The sequence below is a fragment of the Heloderma suspectum genome, chromosome 10, assembly GCF_057233095.1.
Source record: "Heloderma suspectum isolate Gila_16-S chromosome 10, 16-S_ref, whole genome shotgun sequence".
In the NCBI taxonomy this organism is placed as follows: Eukaryota; Metazoa; Chordata; class Lepidosauria; order Squamata; family Helodermatidae; genus Heloderma; species Heloderma suspectum.
In genome coordinates, this window is record NC_139467.1 from 3,184,471 (window position 1) to 3,201,602 (window position 17,132).

At 47.6% G+C, this 17,132-nt stretch overlaps 1 protein-coding gene across 5 annotated transcripts in view; it reads left to right on the plus strand.

Annotated features, from left to right (window-relative positions):
- The window catches only part of PAK4 (p21 (RAC1) activated kinase 4), an 84,655-nt gene that overhangs the window by 58,643 nt on the left and 8,880 nt on the right, over positions 1-17,132 (plus strand). For all 5 annotated transcript variants that reach the window (XM_084814645.1, XM_084814641.1, XM_084814644.1 and 2 more), the window contains exons 3-7: positions 6,652-7,359; positions 9,427-9,924; positions 11,469-11,602; positions 13,061-13,187; positions 16,791-16,916. In XM_084814645.1, coding sequence (XP_084670771.1) covers positions 6,652-7,359; positions 9,427-9,924; positions 11,469-11,602; positions 13,061-13,187; positions 16,791-16,916 — 1,593 coding nt within the window. The remainder of the gene's footprint in view (positions 1-6,651; positions 7,360-9,426; positions 9,925-11,468; positions 11,603-13,060; positions 13,188-16,790; positions 16,917-17,132) is intronic.

Genomic DNA, 17,132 nt, shown 5'->3' on the forward strand with positions numbered 1-17,132 from the left:
TTTGTTCTCATGTGGTACCTGAACTTCATACATTCTGTTGAATGGAAGTGTACTTCTAAGCTGGAATGAGCAATAAAAATCTAACTGGTAGTTGCAGCCCATCCCCATTCTGATATGGGCAGATGTGAGCTCCAGACCCTTAGATGTCTGTCTAAGAAGTGGTGGGTGGTGGTGGGGAGCTTCCTGAACCTCATGCTACAAATGGCTGGAGAACAAGACCTCTAAAGTAGCTGTGGGCTAATTTTACACAATCACTTTGTCACCATAAGGTTGGTGTGGTGTAGTGACTAGTCTTGAGAACTTTTCAACACATCTCCAAGAGTGCAGCATGCCATTTCCTGGAGAAGTGTTTAGAAACGTAACCAGGTGATAAGTCTCTGTTGCAGTATGCCATGGAAGCCTAGGAGGGCATTTGCAAGACTGTTGACCACATCAAAACAGCTACTTGAATTCGGTTCTGATGACCCAGTGGAGGAATTCTGTGGAACCTGAATGGGAGTTCTGACCAAGTCAGAAGTTTGTTATTTTACTCACACAGTATCCAATTTGTCCTTTGTTTTTGAGCTTGGATGTAGGAGTGACTAGAGTTATGGACCTTGGGATGTAATGCAAGAAGTTGCCCGTTTTGAACACAAAGAAGAGGCTTCCTTACTGAACCACCACCAGGCATAGATACTGGAACTGCTAGTTCAATTCTCGGATATGGAGTTAATTTGTGTCTGATATGTAATGAGTTTGCAGTCCACTACTGTGTACATTTTGGAGTGGGGGGACATGAGCTGCGAATCTGACACATGTCATAAATATGTGACAAGCCCAGTCACTAGGGCCAGAATATTAACACAGAGATTGGATCCCAGTACAGCAGCCAAGGGGTAAAATGTAGCACGTGTGCCAGCTCTGAGTTGGCCTCTGGGGACAGAAGCAGCTGGTTTCCAGAAGTGTCACAAGGCTCGGCTCAGAGCGGAGGAGCTGAAATTCCTCCTGCTCAGGGGGGTTGGTATGGGACTGGGTGCTAGCAAGCCAGAAACTAGATTCTGGAAACAACATAGTCTGTGTCCACACAGTCAACCGGTATTCAGCCAGAACTGGAAACTGCGAAGCCTAGAGGTGTGTGTCTGTGACTGGGAGGGGGTTTGCTTCCTGCACTTGCTGATTTGTTTTCTTCTGGAGAACTTAAAGATAAAGTTGGGTAAAGAGAAAAAAGGGCTCATCCTTGACAGGCTCAAAATTGCTAAGCTTAGCAGGATGGACATCCATGGTGGTAGGGAGAGTGGTTGTGTTTTGCTGTTCTCCTTTGCTATGAAGACTTGGATTCCTGCATTGAGCAGAGGGTTGGACTCGATGGCCTTGTAGGCCCCTTCCAACCTTACTGTTCTATGATTCTGTGAAGATAACTAGGGATGCTTGCTTCACCTCATAGTTCATGCCAGTAGCAGGTGGAAATGGGAATTACTGGTAGGGTTATTTCATAGAGAAGATGTCTGTATAGGCATTAAGTCAGCAATGGTTAAGTTTCCAAGGCTAGCAGGATTCAGGGCCCTGACAGGAGCAAAAATGTGTATGGGTCAGTTAAATGATGCATTGTATTGCAAGATATAGAACAGGCAAAAATGACACTTTGTTAAATCAAAACGTTTGGATGTTTTTTAACTAGGCCAAGTGGTTTATGCCCAAATGTTTAAAATTTTAAAAATCACATGGAATGTATGTTTGTATGCCCAGGTGTGTGCTGTGGCTGATCTAGACAGGCGACAAGCAAAATAATATTCCTGCTCTGTGGTGTGTTTTTAAACCGGGCAACTGGAGAGGGCAAGCCAGGAGTGACTGTTGGTCTCTTCAAGCTGGAGCAGCTGGTTGCTATTCCAAAGAACCAGGCAGGCTGGTAAACACTGCCTTGTCCCTGACCAAAGAAGAAGTGGCTTTTGAATTTCAAAACACAGCAGAATCTACACCTTGTAATTTTAGCGGAGGGTGACTCGGGAGTGATCTCTTCCGGGGGAGAAGTGAGGGAAAGCCTTATGTCTGAATGAAAGCTGAGACTTGTTGTTCCAGTCCTTTGACAACCTAGTGAAGAGCATGGTGAGAGCTGGTCTTTGTCCAGGAGGCTGTGATGTCAGGAGATTTCTGTCTTAACCAGGAGTCCACCTGTGCTTCTGTGGGGGAAGTGCCCCCTCCTCTCTTCCCGCCATGTGCTCTAGTCTCCACCCCAGTATGTTTTAGCTGCAGTATGCCAGTACGTCCATCTTCCTTGATAGCAACCCCTAAAACCTCTCAATCCTTCCTGCCCTTTTCCCATTGCCCCACACTTTTCTATACTGCTCATGATGGCTGACAGTGCTCCAGTTCCCTGAGCAGGCTAGTTTGTGCAGAATTTGGGTGATGGTTCCTTGTGGGAAGCCACACAACCATACCTCTCCCTGCCTTCGCAATAAATAATTTGGCCGTTTTGTGGGGCTTGTTTTCCCTTGGAGGCGTGATACTGGATACATTGCTGGGGAGGGTGAGGCACTGTATTGGCTTCTCCTCGTTTGGAAGATGCAGTGGGGAGAGGCCCATGTTACCCTCCCTGATGGGCAAGACTCCTGTTCCATTGGCCACAGCTGTAGGGTGGAATCTTAAGTTTCTGCAGCCTCTGCAAAATGCCTCTTGTTTACCAAAGAGAGTACTTCAGAGACTCATTCAAAGAAACAGGGAAACAGGCAATTTGTTGCTATTTCTAGGCTGTTTCCTGATGATCCCAAGCAAAAGGAAGAAATTGTGTTTACAGCTGTTGCTGTGCAAAGTGAGTGACTCGCTTGCTCTTTGTTTATCATGATTAGGCATCTGGTATCTGCTATGAAAGGTAGATCCCTGAGAATCTCCTTTTGCACTTTTTAAAAAGCCCTCATGGCTGTTGTATATCTTTTTACATGTGGACAGTGAGTGCTCTCCATTAGGTATTGCACTGGCACGTGGTGCAGCTCTTGTGCTGCTCCTGTTAATTTCAGTGGGGCTTTGGCAGGCGAAACACTTGAGCAGGCCCAGTGCATTGTCCATCTCCTAGGGTTGAGGGAGCGGAGCATCCATTACTTATTCTGTAGCTTGTGCCTCCCTTGGGACTCCCCCGCATGGGACCTTCCCAGATGCCCCCTAATGCCCCTATCCCCACCTTGCTGCTCCTGCAACTACATGCCCGTGCAGAAGAAACCTCCTGTTTCTACTCACCACTCGTATTGGGTACAGTTAATGTGAAATTAGACAAGCTTTGTGCCAAGTGTTCTCACTTGACTGCTACGCGTTACTGACTTGCGCTGTGTATTTTCAGCCCTAATTGGGAATGTTTTTGGCCCAAAATTTGGACCTTGTTGGCTCAAAGGCTGGAATGTTTTTTGCACTGAACCTGAACAGCCATTTTTTCTGGCCTCCTCGATCGCTTCAGCTGAGCAGTGGTTCAGATCCTTGCTTCCACTTCCAGATCCACTCTCTCTTCACAGTGTGCTTCTCAGGATCTTTTGGCTCTTGATGTTTCTTGCTGCTTAGATAAAGTCTGAGCGGTCTGTTAAGGAAATCTTTATGCACTTACATGGCTCATATGAAAGACGTTTCACAGTGTGGAGTTATGCATTGCGTAGGCTGGGGCTAGAGATCAGCGCTTGCCTATTAAATATTCATTGCGGGTAGCCTACATCGAATAAAAAGGGTTTGGGGGTTGGGTACTGAAATGGAGCCACAGTGGCATACCATAGGTTGTGTGCTAATTTACCATGGCGGCGGGGGTGGGGGGGCTTCTCTCTCTGTCAGCAATCTCCCCTGCCTGAGATGCTATTGGGGGGCCTCTTTATACAATCAGCAGGACGATGTGATAAGGCTTTTCCTGGACATGTACCATTTCAAGCTATGGAAGATTTGCATCGCATATTTGAGTTTCCTGTTGCCAGGGGAGAGGCAACATGTTTCCACAAAGAAAAGTACCATGTCTCCCTAACTTGCTAGTTTTCTGTATGTAGGTAATTATTTTCATGGGGAAGCATTCATATTCTGCCCCACCCCTGTCTGCAGCCTGAAGTAGCATAATCCAGGAAAAAGCTTGCTGATTGTATAAACTAGATCTCAGTCACCTTTTGCAGCAAGATCAGGGGTTCCTGGGGTTGCTGAGGGTGCTCAGATCTGCTTTTCATCATACAGGAGGGTAGTGATGAATAAGAGTGTGTCTTTTGGATATATACATTTATACAGTTATCTTCCCCCCCCCCCCCCACACACACATTTCTAGTAGGCATTGGGGAGCTCAAAGCATACTGTTTTGCAGCTAGACAATAACTCAGACGTTGACTTGAAATCTGCACTTGATGTGAATGTGCTTGTTCCCTTTATTGGCTTGGTCCACATGTGAGGCTGTTGGAGAGTGTTTGCAGCCTGCTGATTAGAGGAGTTGGTGCATGACATTCCAAGGGTGGATTGGAGGTGACAGCATTGTGTTTGCTTTGGGTAGGGGTTGGAGGAGCAGGTGCAGAGCTGGCTAAGTGGACAGCAGTCAGATAAATGGAGGGCATATCATACTATACTTGCAGCTTGTGTGTTCCGTTTTGGCAGGGGCAGAATAACTGAACCCTGCGTTAAAGCGTATATGCCGGTTGTCTGCCATGTATGCTGCTTTCTTTCACCACTGAATAATCCCAACCAGTCCCACTACGTCTTGGATTAGGAATGGTTTCCAAGGCAGAGGGTGTGACTGCCCTGTAGGCTGGAGCCCTTATGCTACTTGTACTAGTAACGGAGCATTGCATGTAGGCTAGGAATAGGCAGAGAGTAGCTGAAGCTGATTGGTGGGAGATTCAGGACAGATAAAAGGAAATATTTCTCACACAGCGCATAGTTAAACTGCGGAATTCGCTACCATGGGAAGTAGTGATAGCCACCAGTTTGGATGGCTTTAAAAGGGGATTAGACAGATTCCTGGAGGAAAAGGCTATTAATGGCTACTAGTCTTGATGGCTATGTGCTCCCTCCAGTACCAGAGGCAATGAGCCTATGTACACCAGTTGCTGGGGAACATGGGCAGGAGGGTGCTGTTGTGCTCATGCCCTGCTTGTGGGTTCCTGGTCGACAGCTGGTTGGCCACTGTGTGAACAGAATGCTGGACTAGATGGACCCTTGGTCTGATCCACCATGGCTCTTCTTATGTGCTTATGTTCTTGGTAGTTTGTTTCAATCGGTCACAGATACAAGAGGTATGAATGGTATAAGTCAGCATTCCCCAACCTGGTGCTGTCCAGATGTGTTACACTGCAACTCTCAGAATTCCCAGCCAGCATGACCAATGGCCATGCTGGCTGGGAATTATGACAGTTGCAGTCCAACACATCTGAAGGGCGCCAGGTTGGGGAAGGCTAGTATATAAGTCAACATCAATCAGCTAATGGCTTTTCTGTTGTGTCTGGCCCAGGTTTTGTTTTTAAGGCCTCTGGTGTAAAATCAGCAGCAACATGGCAGAAAGAGCGCATGGAGTGAAAGGAGTGATCCAAGGAAGCTGTCCTTCTACATTCACTGACACAGCTCTAGAATCTGTACAACAGGCACCATACAGCTGACTCTGCCTCCCACACCCCTCTGCAGTCTGCACCCCTCTGCAGTCTGCACCTCTCTACCACTCTTGGGCTAGATTCTGTGGTGTTTCAGGGTTACTAGGGTTGGATGTCTTGGTCACATGTCCCACCTTTGTAGCCAGAATTCACTTCATTCACAGCCTGGCAGTGTAAGCTCAAGAGTGTTGTGGCTGGCATGCCTGTCTAGTTTTGTCAGAAGTTCTTCTACCTGCGTGGCGAGGCCTGGCTGTTGTGTTCACTAACCTGCAGCATATGGCTGATCGGTGTGCTATGCAGAGTGCTTGGCCCAGTGCAATTAGAGGTGTGTGCGCTGGAAAGGCTAAGCAACAAATTGGAAGATGCTGTGGTTGAAATGCCATGGGGACATGGAAGGTCCTTTAAATGTGAAAAATTTGGATGAGAAAATTGTTGAATTTACCTCAGAGGATGAGTTGCACAAAATAGATGGTGCGGGGGGAGCCTTTTCTGGGTCCATTTTTCCTTGGTGGAAGGCAGCACAAGTGTAGCATTTTGCAAACCCTGCCTTCTGGCAAGAGTAGGCAATGCTGCAAACTGGAACAATCTGAAATCGAAGCTTTGCAGGCTGATCTGTTTTAAATAATGTAATACATTTTAGCTCAATAACATCTTAAGACTGTGATTTAGACAACAGGGAATCTTGCACACTCAGATAACAAATCGAGCAGCCTTATGACTTCCTTTCAGCCATTGCTTTCCAAATCCAGCACTGCTGCCCTGTGTAGTTATCCGTATTTGCGGCTTTTAAAGAATGATCAGTGCATGGATAGAATGAGCTTACAAGAGAAAATGATCTGGGGCAAGAACAGCTTGTTAACGACCTCACTTCTCCTGTATATGAACACCTTCTCTTCCCCCGCCCTCTGCATTTCCTGCTTCTGGATGCTTCGTTGTGTGTGCAAAAGCTGAACCCTCCTCAGGTCACTGTCAAGCTTCCATCAGACACCTTAATTTTTTGTTTTGTTCTTTATGTTGCTTATCGTATTTTCTTTTGTGTTTGTATGTCTTTTCCCTCCCTTCCATTTTCTGTACCCCGTGCATAAAGACCATCGTGCGAGGGAACAAAGCTGCCAAGGATGGTTCCCTGGCCTGGCTACTAGATGAGTTTGAGAACATGTCAGTGTCACGCTCCAACTCTCTGCGCAGGGACAGTCCTCCTTTCCCACCCCGACACAACCAGCTGTACCAGGAGAATGGCCTGAGCGAGGCCCTGGCCAGGCCCCGCCACCACCATCACTACCACCACCCTGAGGAGGATGCTGGGGGCAACAGAAGCAAAGAACACAAGGAAAAGAACCGCCACGGATCCAAGAACGAACTGGATCAGAGCAGGGAGAGGAGCAGGGACGACAGGACTGCCATGCAACATCCACGGGGGCAGGAGCCCACCAGCAAATCTCATCAGTCTTCCAGCCACCATTGGCTACCACCTCCCGAGTACCACAAGCCCGTCTCAGACAACAGACACAGAGCACATGAGCGGGATGGGAGGAGGGAGCCCCCTGCTGAGAGGGAGCTGTCTGACCGTGTGGTCAGGAGGGAGCATGTTGATGGTCCTGACAAAAGACCCAAATCTACATATACTGGGGAGACCAGCCCACAGTTGCCCCGGGAAAAACGGCCCCTCTCAGGGCCAAATATCCGGACCCCCAATATCCCTGTCTCTGAGGGGGTCATGAAAACAGCACAGCAGACTGGACGGCCTTTTAACACATATCCACGAGCAGACACAGATCCTGTCCGGGGTGCTCAGGTAAAGATTCTCACTCATCTTGTAGCTTGGGGCGCATTAGGCCTGGCCAGCCAGGATTGATCCGCTGGAGGCACCATACTCTTGGTACGTGAGCTTTTCAGCAGTTGAAGAAGCCGTTTTTGTTACCAATTTAAGTAAGGACTTACATATCCTTCTCTGCATAGTCTGGGTGGTTAATTGTGTGGTGGGCCGTGAGCTCTTTTGGAACCACAAAGGCTGTGTCTTCTGTGCTCTGCAGCTGTGATGGTCACAGACTACACCATCTGCAGTGGCTGCTTCTTTGCTCTTCTCCACTCCCTGAACCATTGCTGTGTTGTCTGTCCCACACCAGCCCTGCCACATTTCTCCTTGGAGCAGCACTCCCTTGCTTTGCCACCCACCATATTCCTGCAGTGTGTGGGCAATCCTGCCTTGCTTCTCCTGTGCTCTAGCAGTCCTTGCTTCCACTAACCTGAGCCACTCCTTTGCTGCCCACCTTCTGAAGGAGATCTGCACTCTGTTTGGCTCTCCCTGTGTGCACTCTTACAGTCCTGTGCAGCACTCTGTCCCATCTTCTCCTGTACAGCAACTCTTCTTTCTGTCTCTCTTAATAGAAACCCTACAGCAGTGCAACACCTTATTATATTGTGGATGCTCCAGGCCTCCATCACAAGGGGAATCTACTGAACAACTGCCGGATATCTGACACCTTTTTCTGGGTTCATTTCTTGCACCTCTGTCACCTTTCTTCCTTCTCCTCCAAGAACAAAACCATCCTTAGCTGCAAATTCTCTTTGCATCCAGCTAACCACTAACCTCTCCACTTTGGTTGCTGTCCTTTGTGCTAATCCAACAGGAAGTTAGGCTGCTTTCCTCTTCCTCTTTCTGTCAGCAGTGTGGAGTTGGGTGTGTTTGTTCTAGGCAGAACTCTCCTACAGGCAGCTGGAGAGAGATGAGCTGCTAAGGCCCGATTCAGCCCCTGCTGCTGCTTTCCTTTTTCCAGGTATGGCAGATGGGAGGGGCCAAAACTCAGTAGTAGAGCACATACTTTATACATGGAAAGCCCCAGGTTCAATCCTGGCATCTCCAGTTAAAAGGAAACCATATGTGTGGGCTTTCCAGAGGCACCTGCTTGGACGCTGTAGAAAGACAAGGGTGCTGCGCTAGACGGGCCTTAGGTCTGATCCAGCAGGCTGCTCTTAGCTTCTTATGATATAGGTTAGAAAGACTGGAAAAGACCTCTGCCTACATCTCTGGGGAGCTCCTGCTGGCTAGAGCAGGCAACATAACCCATCATGGGTTAATTAACCTTTGAGGGGCCATAGCGTGTGCTGTCTGCCATTCTGAATATGCAGCCCCTAACCAGGGGTTGCTGTGGCTTGTCATGTCAGATGAACCCAGCCAGGGAGGGTTATTCAAGGGTTAACAACTCTCACATAACTCTAGCACAGATAGTGGGTTATGCAAGGGTAGTTTAACCCTCAAATAACCCTGGCTGGGTTCGTATGACTCAACAAGCCATGGTTGCGTATTCATAAATGCAGGTAGCATGTACTGCGGCCCCTTGAAGGTTAATTAACCCACAATGGGCTGTTGTGTCATCTGAACCAGGTTCATGCCCAGCTGAATGGACTAGCGGTTTCTCACTTTGTATTAGCTTCTTAGGCAAGAGCAACCCACAAATCTCGGTATATGGGAACATGCAGATTGATACAAACAGATATTACTTCTGATCAGATCTGTGTATTCCTGAGGGGGGAAGGGAGGAAAGGAGGGCATTAGCACACAAACCTTGACCACAGGTTAAATTCATGTTTCACACATTACCAGGACTAAAAAAAAAAAAATCTCAAACCCCAAGCTACCAGTATCGCAACACTAGTATCCGATATCCAGTATTCAGGGCTTAAAGGTCCCCTGGGGTGTTCCTTCTCTGCATGTTCCCTTTCTAAGTATGCAAGATGCTGAGGGGGATCCTCACACCTGCCATGCCTATGTAAAAGTGAAGTGTGATCCAGCCCCAGGTGTCGGTGCAGTGAGATTTCCCCTTTCAGTTCTTAACACAAGTTTTTTCCCTCCTGTTTCTAGGCAGACCATAGACCTGGGAAACCCCAAGAAACAGCATCCAACGGCCCTATAAGTGGAAGCAGCAGCTCCTCCAGGGCCCCCCAGTCCGACCCAGCGAGATCCAGGAACCCAGAGCCACCCCACCCAGGACTCTCCCAACATGCCTCAGACCCCCACTTAACACATGTCCCACCACCCGCGCCTCAGCCTCTGTGCTCCCAGCAGCCCCCCACACCACAGCTGGCACCACAACCACCTGTTCCACCTCCCCCAGCCCCGCAGCAGCCTCGATCCCCACAGCGCGAGCCCCAGCGGGTCTCCCATGAACAATTTCGAGCCGCTTTGCAGATGGTGGTTGATCCGGGCGACCCCAGGACCTACCTAGACAACTTCATCAAGATTGGCGAAGGCTCCACAGGCATCGTCTGCATTGCCACCATCAAGAGTACCGGGAAGCTGGTGGCGGTCAAGAAGATGGACCTGCGCAAGCAGCAAAGGCGGGAGCTGCTCTTCAACGAGGTGGGAGTGGAACCTGGGCCTGCTCTGGAACCTTTGTCCACCTGCATGTGTGCACGTGTGTCAGTGGTGGTGTTTCCCTCCCTCTTCCCGAAAGGGGATGGTGGTGGGATTCTGGGCAGTTTTGGCAGGATGAGTTTCCTTTGACTCAGTGAGCCTGGGAGACTTGCGGTGATTTTCTGCAAAATGGGCTTCTTTGCCAGTGTGCAGGATTCAAAAGCGTAAAGTGGGGCAGCCATAAGCACTGGTAGTCCCAGCTAGAATCTGTGCGCTGGGATTGGGATCTGATTTAGTATGTGTGACATATTTTGTGAGCCAAACTAAACAAGTACACTATGTTAATTTTTATGTGCTGCATAAATATGAGTTTTCCCAATAGCTACAAGTATTTCAACTGAATTATTTGATAAGGAGGAAAAATTAGCAAATGTGCACTTAATGCTTTAAATGTTCAAATACATTTAAAGCTTTTCTTGGAAATTATTTTTATGGAATACTTTGAAATATTTTAGGACATGAAAACTCAACAGTGTACACTTGTATACATTGGGGCTATTCACACAACATGACAGCCCACCGTGTGTTATTTATTTAACACACAGTGAGACTATGGCACGTGCAGCTGCCATTTTGAATATGCAACTCTCGCTTGGAGGTTGTTGTGTTGTGCAAACCCGGTAAGTGTGGGTTATGGGAGGGTTAAACAGCCCTTGCATAACCCATGGTCTGTTTTAGGGTTATGTAAGCGTTCTTTAACCCTCGCATAACCCATGCTTGCTGTGTTCACATTACACAATAATCCCTGAGCGGGTGTTGGATATGCGGAGGCATTGTGACTTGTCATGGGTTAAATAACCGATGACAAAATAGCCAGTCATTACTTACATTTAGAGAAGGGAAATGGAGGTACTGGAATCTAGCATGCCCAGAGAGCTATGCTTTGATATATATTATATATGCATGCATGAATGTAAGCTTTGTAGAGATTGTTGCCTGAAACTGACCAATCTGACTGATATCCATTCATGTATTACTAATTCAGTTTAGCTCAATTCTTTTGCATTTCGTAATCTTTGCCAGTGAGCATTTAATTTCCTCTAGAAGAAAATGCTCCATGATCATTTCAGAGGGAGGTATCACAGGAGTGTATTTGGCAAGAAGGCTAAACGAGCAATATGCACAACAATTATGAGCAAGTTCCATTGTGGCTTTTACTTGAACGTTTCCCACTGAGATTTGTGTGCTTCAGGACCCATCTAATGGTGAGGCTTGAAGCAAAATGAAGCCCCACCCCCACACCCATCCTCTTGGGAAAATGGGGAATGGAGGGAAACAGTAGTGGACCTGAGCTGTCTGTGTTCCAGTTTGCTTCAAGGATTTCAACATCTAGAGTGAACTGATCCTTTCCAGATTACCTTTAGGGTTAAAAATTCTGGTGTGTGCTTAGGTTAGAAGCCTCTGCTTTTTGGCCCTGAATTTCTTCTGGAACATGTTATCCAGCAGCTTTTTCCTTTTCCACTGCCACTGTCCCATTTTTTCCTTTCTAGGTCGTCATCATGAGGGACTATCAACATGAGAATGTGGTGGAGATGTACAACAGCTACCTGGTGGGAGATGAACTGTGGGTTGTCATGGAGTTCCTTGAGGGAGGCGCTTTGACTGACATTGTTACGCACACGAGGTATTGGGGGGGGTGGAGGAATGTTTGTGGGTTTTTTTTTCCTGTGGCACAGCTGCTGCACTAGTAAGAATTGTGGCTGGCCTTGGGGAGAAACGCTTTTTCCATGCTGATTTCCTTGAATCCTCTTAACCACTGCAGAAGTGTGTGACTTAGACCTGGTTTAGATAACACACCAGCCCACCATCACTTTATTAACCTTCAGGGCGCCATGGCATGTGCTGCCCACCATTATAAATATGCAGTCCCCTGCTGGGGCTTGTGTTGGGGTTATTTTGAGGGTTAAACAATCCTTCCAGAACTCATGGTCTGTTTTAACCCTCATACCATAAACCTCAGATAACCCTACTGCTCAGGTTTGGATGATGCGACAAGCAACATCAACCCCCAGCCAATGGTGGCTGGCACGTGTGTGCTAACTGGTCCATTGTGTACAGTGCACTCTGTGGCCAGCTAAAAGGAGTCAGAAGCATGCTTGTGTTGATATTAAGGCCTGCAGGGAAAAGGAGCATTTCTGAAACGGGGGCTGGGGTGGGGGGTGAGGTTTTTATTTTTAAGTGCTTCACTATGGCCTGACCTTGCCCTTGCAACAGGAGGCTCCCTCTTCACTTCAAAGTCAGCTCAGCACGGCCAGTTTGGGACACAACTGAAAGTTCCTGTGTTTAACTTGGAGCAGAGCTTCAAACGATGGTCCTCCTGGGACTGGCTTCTCCTGGATTATTAAGTTTGTAGGCTAGACTGTTGAAGGGGGCGGCTCACTAGTTATGTTACTGGAAATGTTTATGGATGCAGGTTTTCCCAAAGGTAGGGAGCCCAGAAAACCAGTAGGACAAAATAATTGGGGGGTGGGGTACACTGATGGGGAAGATTAGTTGGCTTTTCTGCCTTGTGATGTAGTCAAGGGCTTGGGAAGTAGTTGGGATGTCTTGGGTGGGGTGGGGGTGGGAAGGATGATGACCCAAAGTTTATATTTCCACTCCATTGCCTCCTGCTTAAAGGCAAAGTGATGGAAGGTTTTCTCCCCTTTCATAATAATAGAACTCAGGGTTACCCAGTGACACTGATGAGGAGTAGGTTCAGGATAGACCAAAGACTGTCCTTCACTCAACACATAACTCAGTTTGTGGAATTCTCTGCCACAGATGTGGTGATGGCCAGTGGCTGAGATGGCTTTAAAAAGGGGGTAGGCAAATTCTTGGAGGGGCGGGGGAGGGTGTATGTAGCTGAATGGAACCTTTGTGTTCAGAAGCCACTGAATGCCTCTTGCTAGGGAGCAACAATGGGAGTCTTTGCCTTCATGCCCTGCTTGTTGGCTTCCAGAGGTTTATGGCTGGCTACTGTTGGAAAAAGGATCCTGGGCTACCTGGCCCCACTTTGGCCTGTTCCAGTAGGGCTGCTCTTAGATTCTTATGAGAAGAGGGGAATGTGTGACAGGTTCTGGGTTCCTTCTTCTGCTTTCAGGATGAATGAAGAACAGATTGCAGCTGTCTGCCTGTCTGTCCTGAAGGCACTCTCTGTCCTCCATGCACAGGGTGTCATCCACCGAGATATCAAGAGTGACTCCATTCTACTCACGCATGACGGCCGGGTGAGTTGCAAATGCCCCAGATCTTGATTTTGAGCTTGCAGAGTCCTTGGTTTCCTATCAAGCCCACCGATGTGTTGACTAGGGGAGGAATCGTGCAGTCTCTAGTATAATGTTCTCTATCTGGGGCTGTCTTTAAAAACAGTCTGGAAACTTGAGCTGGTGCAAAAGTCAGTTTCCGGAATGTGTGTAGGGACTAGGGAGCTCACACCAGTTTTGCATCGTTTGCATTGGTTACCCATATGTTTCTGGGCTCTGTTGAAAGTGAGCCTGTTCTGGTTTGGGAACAGGTTATTTGAAAGGCCACCTACACCCATATGAACCTTCCTGAGCTCTTCTTTTGGGCCTACCCCAAAAGTTGATCAGGTTGATGGTTACAAGGGACAGGGATGCTCTCCTCATTATATGATCAGTTGTTTTTGTGCAGCTTACACGTTTATTGTAAGCTGCCTTGTGAGCGCTTGCCCTAAGGGTAGAAATAAGTAAAAAAGAGAACAGAATGCACAGTCTGTAGCAGCCTTCGCCAGGTTTAGTCCAGCACTTCTAGAGAGCACCCAGGTGGGGACAGCTAGTCTATGGTCACCTTTTGCTGAAACCGCCAGGGCCTGCAGCACCACCTGGAGGTGTCTTTTCAGTGGTGTGGCCCAATCCCATCATTCCCAGGTGGACTTCACAAGCCATCTCCAGACTCCTGAGAAGGCAGTTATTTCTGGAATCTCAGGTGCCTCCCTCTGCTACCTCCCTTTGGAAGGCCCAACGCAATTATATCCTGTAATGGCTTAAATTTTCTGCCAATTTTTTTTTAATTCAAGCCATGTTGCTTTCTACACACAGGCATGGGGCAAAGATAATTTTTTTGTAGGCTCTTGCCCTGTTGTGAAAATATTCATGAACCTTTAACCCATTTGCATTTCATAGGTTTGGTTCTGGACTGAAGGTGTCTGGGATGAGAAATAAAAACACAGCTTGGTTTGAACTAACTCTGGAAATCAGCCAGAGTGCAGCTTTCTGCCCATTCTAAGAGGCTGAAATACGTTTCTAAGGCTTAGTTACTGGCAGTAAGAGTAAGCTAAAACATGCTGGTATTTTTGGCTCCACCCCTTTTGTCTTTGGCCCTGTCCACCGCTGGAATGCGCCCCCCCCAAGCTTCTCCGAAATGACATTTGGCCCGCAGGTTGAAAGAAGTTAATAGAATCATAGAATAGTAGAGTTGGAAGGGGCCTATAAGACCCATCGAGTCCAACCTCCTGCTCAATGCAGGAACCTTAAGTCAAAGCATCCCTAACAGATGGCTGTCCAGCCTCGTCTTGAACGCCTCCAGTGTGGGAGAGCCCACCACCTCCCTAGGTCATTGGTTGCATTGTCATATTGTTCTAACCATCAGAAAGTTTTTCCTGATGTTCAGCCAGAATCTGGCTTCATGTAACTTGAGCCCATGATTCCGTGTCCTGCGCTCTGGGATGATCGAGAAGAGATCCTGGCCTTCCTCTCTATGACAACCTTGCAAGTACTTGAAGAGCGTTACCGTATCTCCCCTCAGTCTTCTCTTCTCAAGGCTAAACATGCCCAGTTCTTTCAGTCTCTCTTCATAGGGCTTTGTTTCCAGTCCCCTGATCATCGTTGTTGCCCTCCTCTGAACCCTCTCCAGTTTGTCTGCATCCTGTGTGGTGCCCAGAACTGGACACAGTACTCCAGATGAAGCCTAACCAGTGCTGAGTAGGGGGGAACTAGTACTTCACATGATTTAGAAGCTATGCTTCTATTAATGCAGCCCAAAAGAGCATTTGCTTTTTTTGCAGCCACATCACATTGTTGGCTCATATTCGGCTTGTGATCTACAACAATTCCCAGATCCTTCTAGCTTGTAGTGTTGTTGAGCCATGTATCCCCCCCATCTTGGAACTGTGCGTGTGGTTTCTTTTTCCTAGGTGCAGAATGTGGCATTTATCCCTGTTAAATTTCATTCTGTTGTTTTCTGCCCAGCACTCCAGTCTATCCCGCCCAATTTTGTGTCATCTGCAAATTTGATCAGCATTCCCTGCACCTCCTCATCCAAGCCATTAATAAAAATGTTGAAGAGCACTGGGCCCAGGACTGAGCCCTGCAGTACCCTGCTTGTTACCTCTCCCCAGTTTGAGACGATCCCATTGATAAGCACTCCTTGAGTCCGATTCTGTAGCCAATTGTGGATCTACCGGATCGTTGTTTCATCTAGCCCACTTTGAGCTAGTTTGCTCATCAGGAGATCATGGGGCACTTTGTCGAAAGCTTTGGTGAAGTCAAGATATATTATGTCCACAGCATTCCCACAGTCTACAAGGGAGGTTACCTGATGAAAAAATGAGATCAGATTCATCTGGCAGGATTTGTTCTTGACAAATCCATGTTGGCTTTGAGTAATCACTGCACTGTTTTCAAGGTGCTTCTAGATGGATTGCTTTATAATCTGTTCCATAATTTTCCGACAGATTGATGTCAGACTGACTGGTCTGTAGTTCCCAGGTTCCTCCTTTTTACCCTTTTTGAAGATAGGGACAACATTAGCCCTCCTCCAGTCATCTGGCACTTCCCCCGTCCTCCATGATTTCTCAAAGCAAATAGACAGTGGTTCTGAGAGTTCTTCTGCCAGTTCCTTTGTTACTCTAGGATGCAGTTCATCTGGCCCTGGAGATTTGATCTCATTCAAAGTAATCAGGTGTTCCTTGACCATATGCCTATCAATCTCAAGCTGCAATTCTGCCCCTTCACCCTGTGCTTTGCCTTTGCCAGGGGGGTCATAGACTTTCTTTTGGGAGAAGACTGAGCTGAAGTAGGAACTGAGCATTTCTGCCTTTTCTTTGTCATCTGCTATCATTTTGCCATCCTTATTTAATAGTTGGACCACCATTTCTTTCCTCTGTCTTTTACTATGGATGTGTCTGAAGAAAGCCTTTTTGTTGCTCTTAGCATCCCTTGCTAACCTCAGCTCGTTCTCAGCTTTAGGCTTCCTGACACCATCCCTACAATTCTGTGCTACCTGCCTGTACTCTTCCTTTGTTGCTTGTCCTTCCTTCCACTTCCTATATGTGTCCTCTTTTGTTCTCAGGTCATTTCTAAGCTTTTTATGAAGCCACATTGGCTTCTTCTTTTGTCTTCTGCCTTTTTTTCTTGTTGGAATTGTTTGTAATTGCGCCTTTAGAGTTTATTTTTTTAAAAACTCCCACCCAGTTCTGCACCTCTGCATTAGTGTGTGGGGTGGAATCACTGAATGGCAGAGCACAAACTTTGCATGCAGAAAGTCCCAGTCCATCCTTGGCATCTCCAGTTTAAAAGTATTTCAGGTAGCAAGGCTGGGAAGGGCCCTTCTATGCCTGAGACCATGGAGAACTGCCACCTACCAGAGCAGACTGAACTAGGCTAGATGGACCTGTGGCATGGAAACATAAATCAGCTTCATATGTTTGTGCCTTTTTTGTCCCTGTCGTTACTTTTTTAGAAAATGTATTGGAAGTAGACCTGTTCCGTGGAGGCAGGGCTGGAAAAATACTTTCCAAAACAAACCCCTAGAACAGTCTCCTTCAGAGCCTGCAACACCATCAATGTCACCTTCGCTTGGCTTCCTTGCAGGTCAAACTCTCTGACTTTGGATTCTGTGCGCAAGTGAACAAGGAGGTGCCGCGGCGCAAGTCCCTGGTCGGGACACCTTATTGGATGGCGCCAGAGCTCATCTCCCGATTGCCCTATGGGCCAGAGGTAAGTGGGCACCAGGAGGAGGGGCAGATAGAAATATGGGCTTTGATATATGGAAGAGAGCATTCCTTCTGGATAGGGAACAGTTTGGCAGGGGCAGTGTCAGGGTTCTTACTGGGCCCAGAGAAGGACAGCTCAGCCTGCTTACCTGGCATCTGAGGGAGGTTCTGGGCTTTGATGCTGAGAAGGAAACAGAAAGATTTTAGGTACCAGGACTGG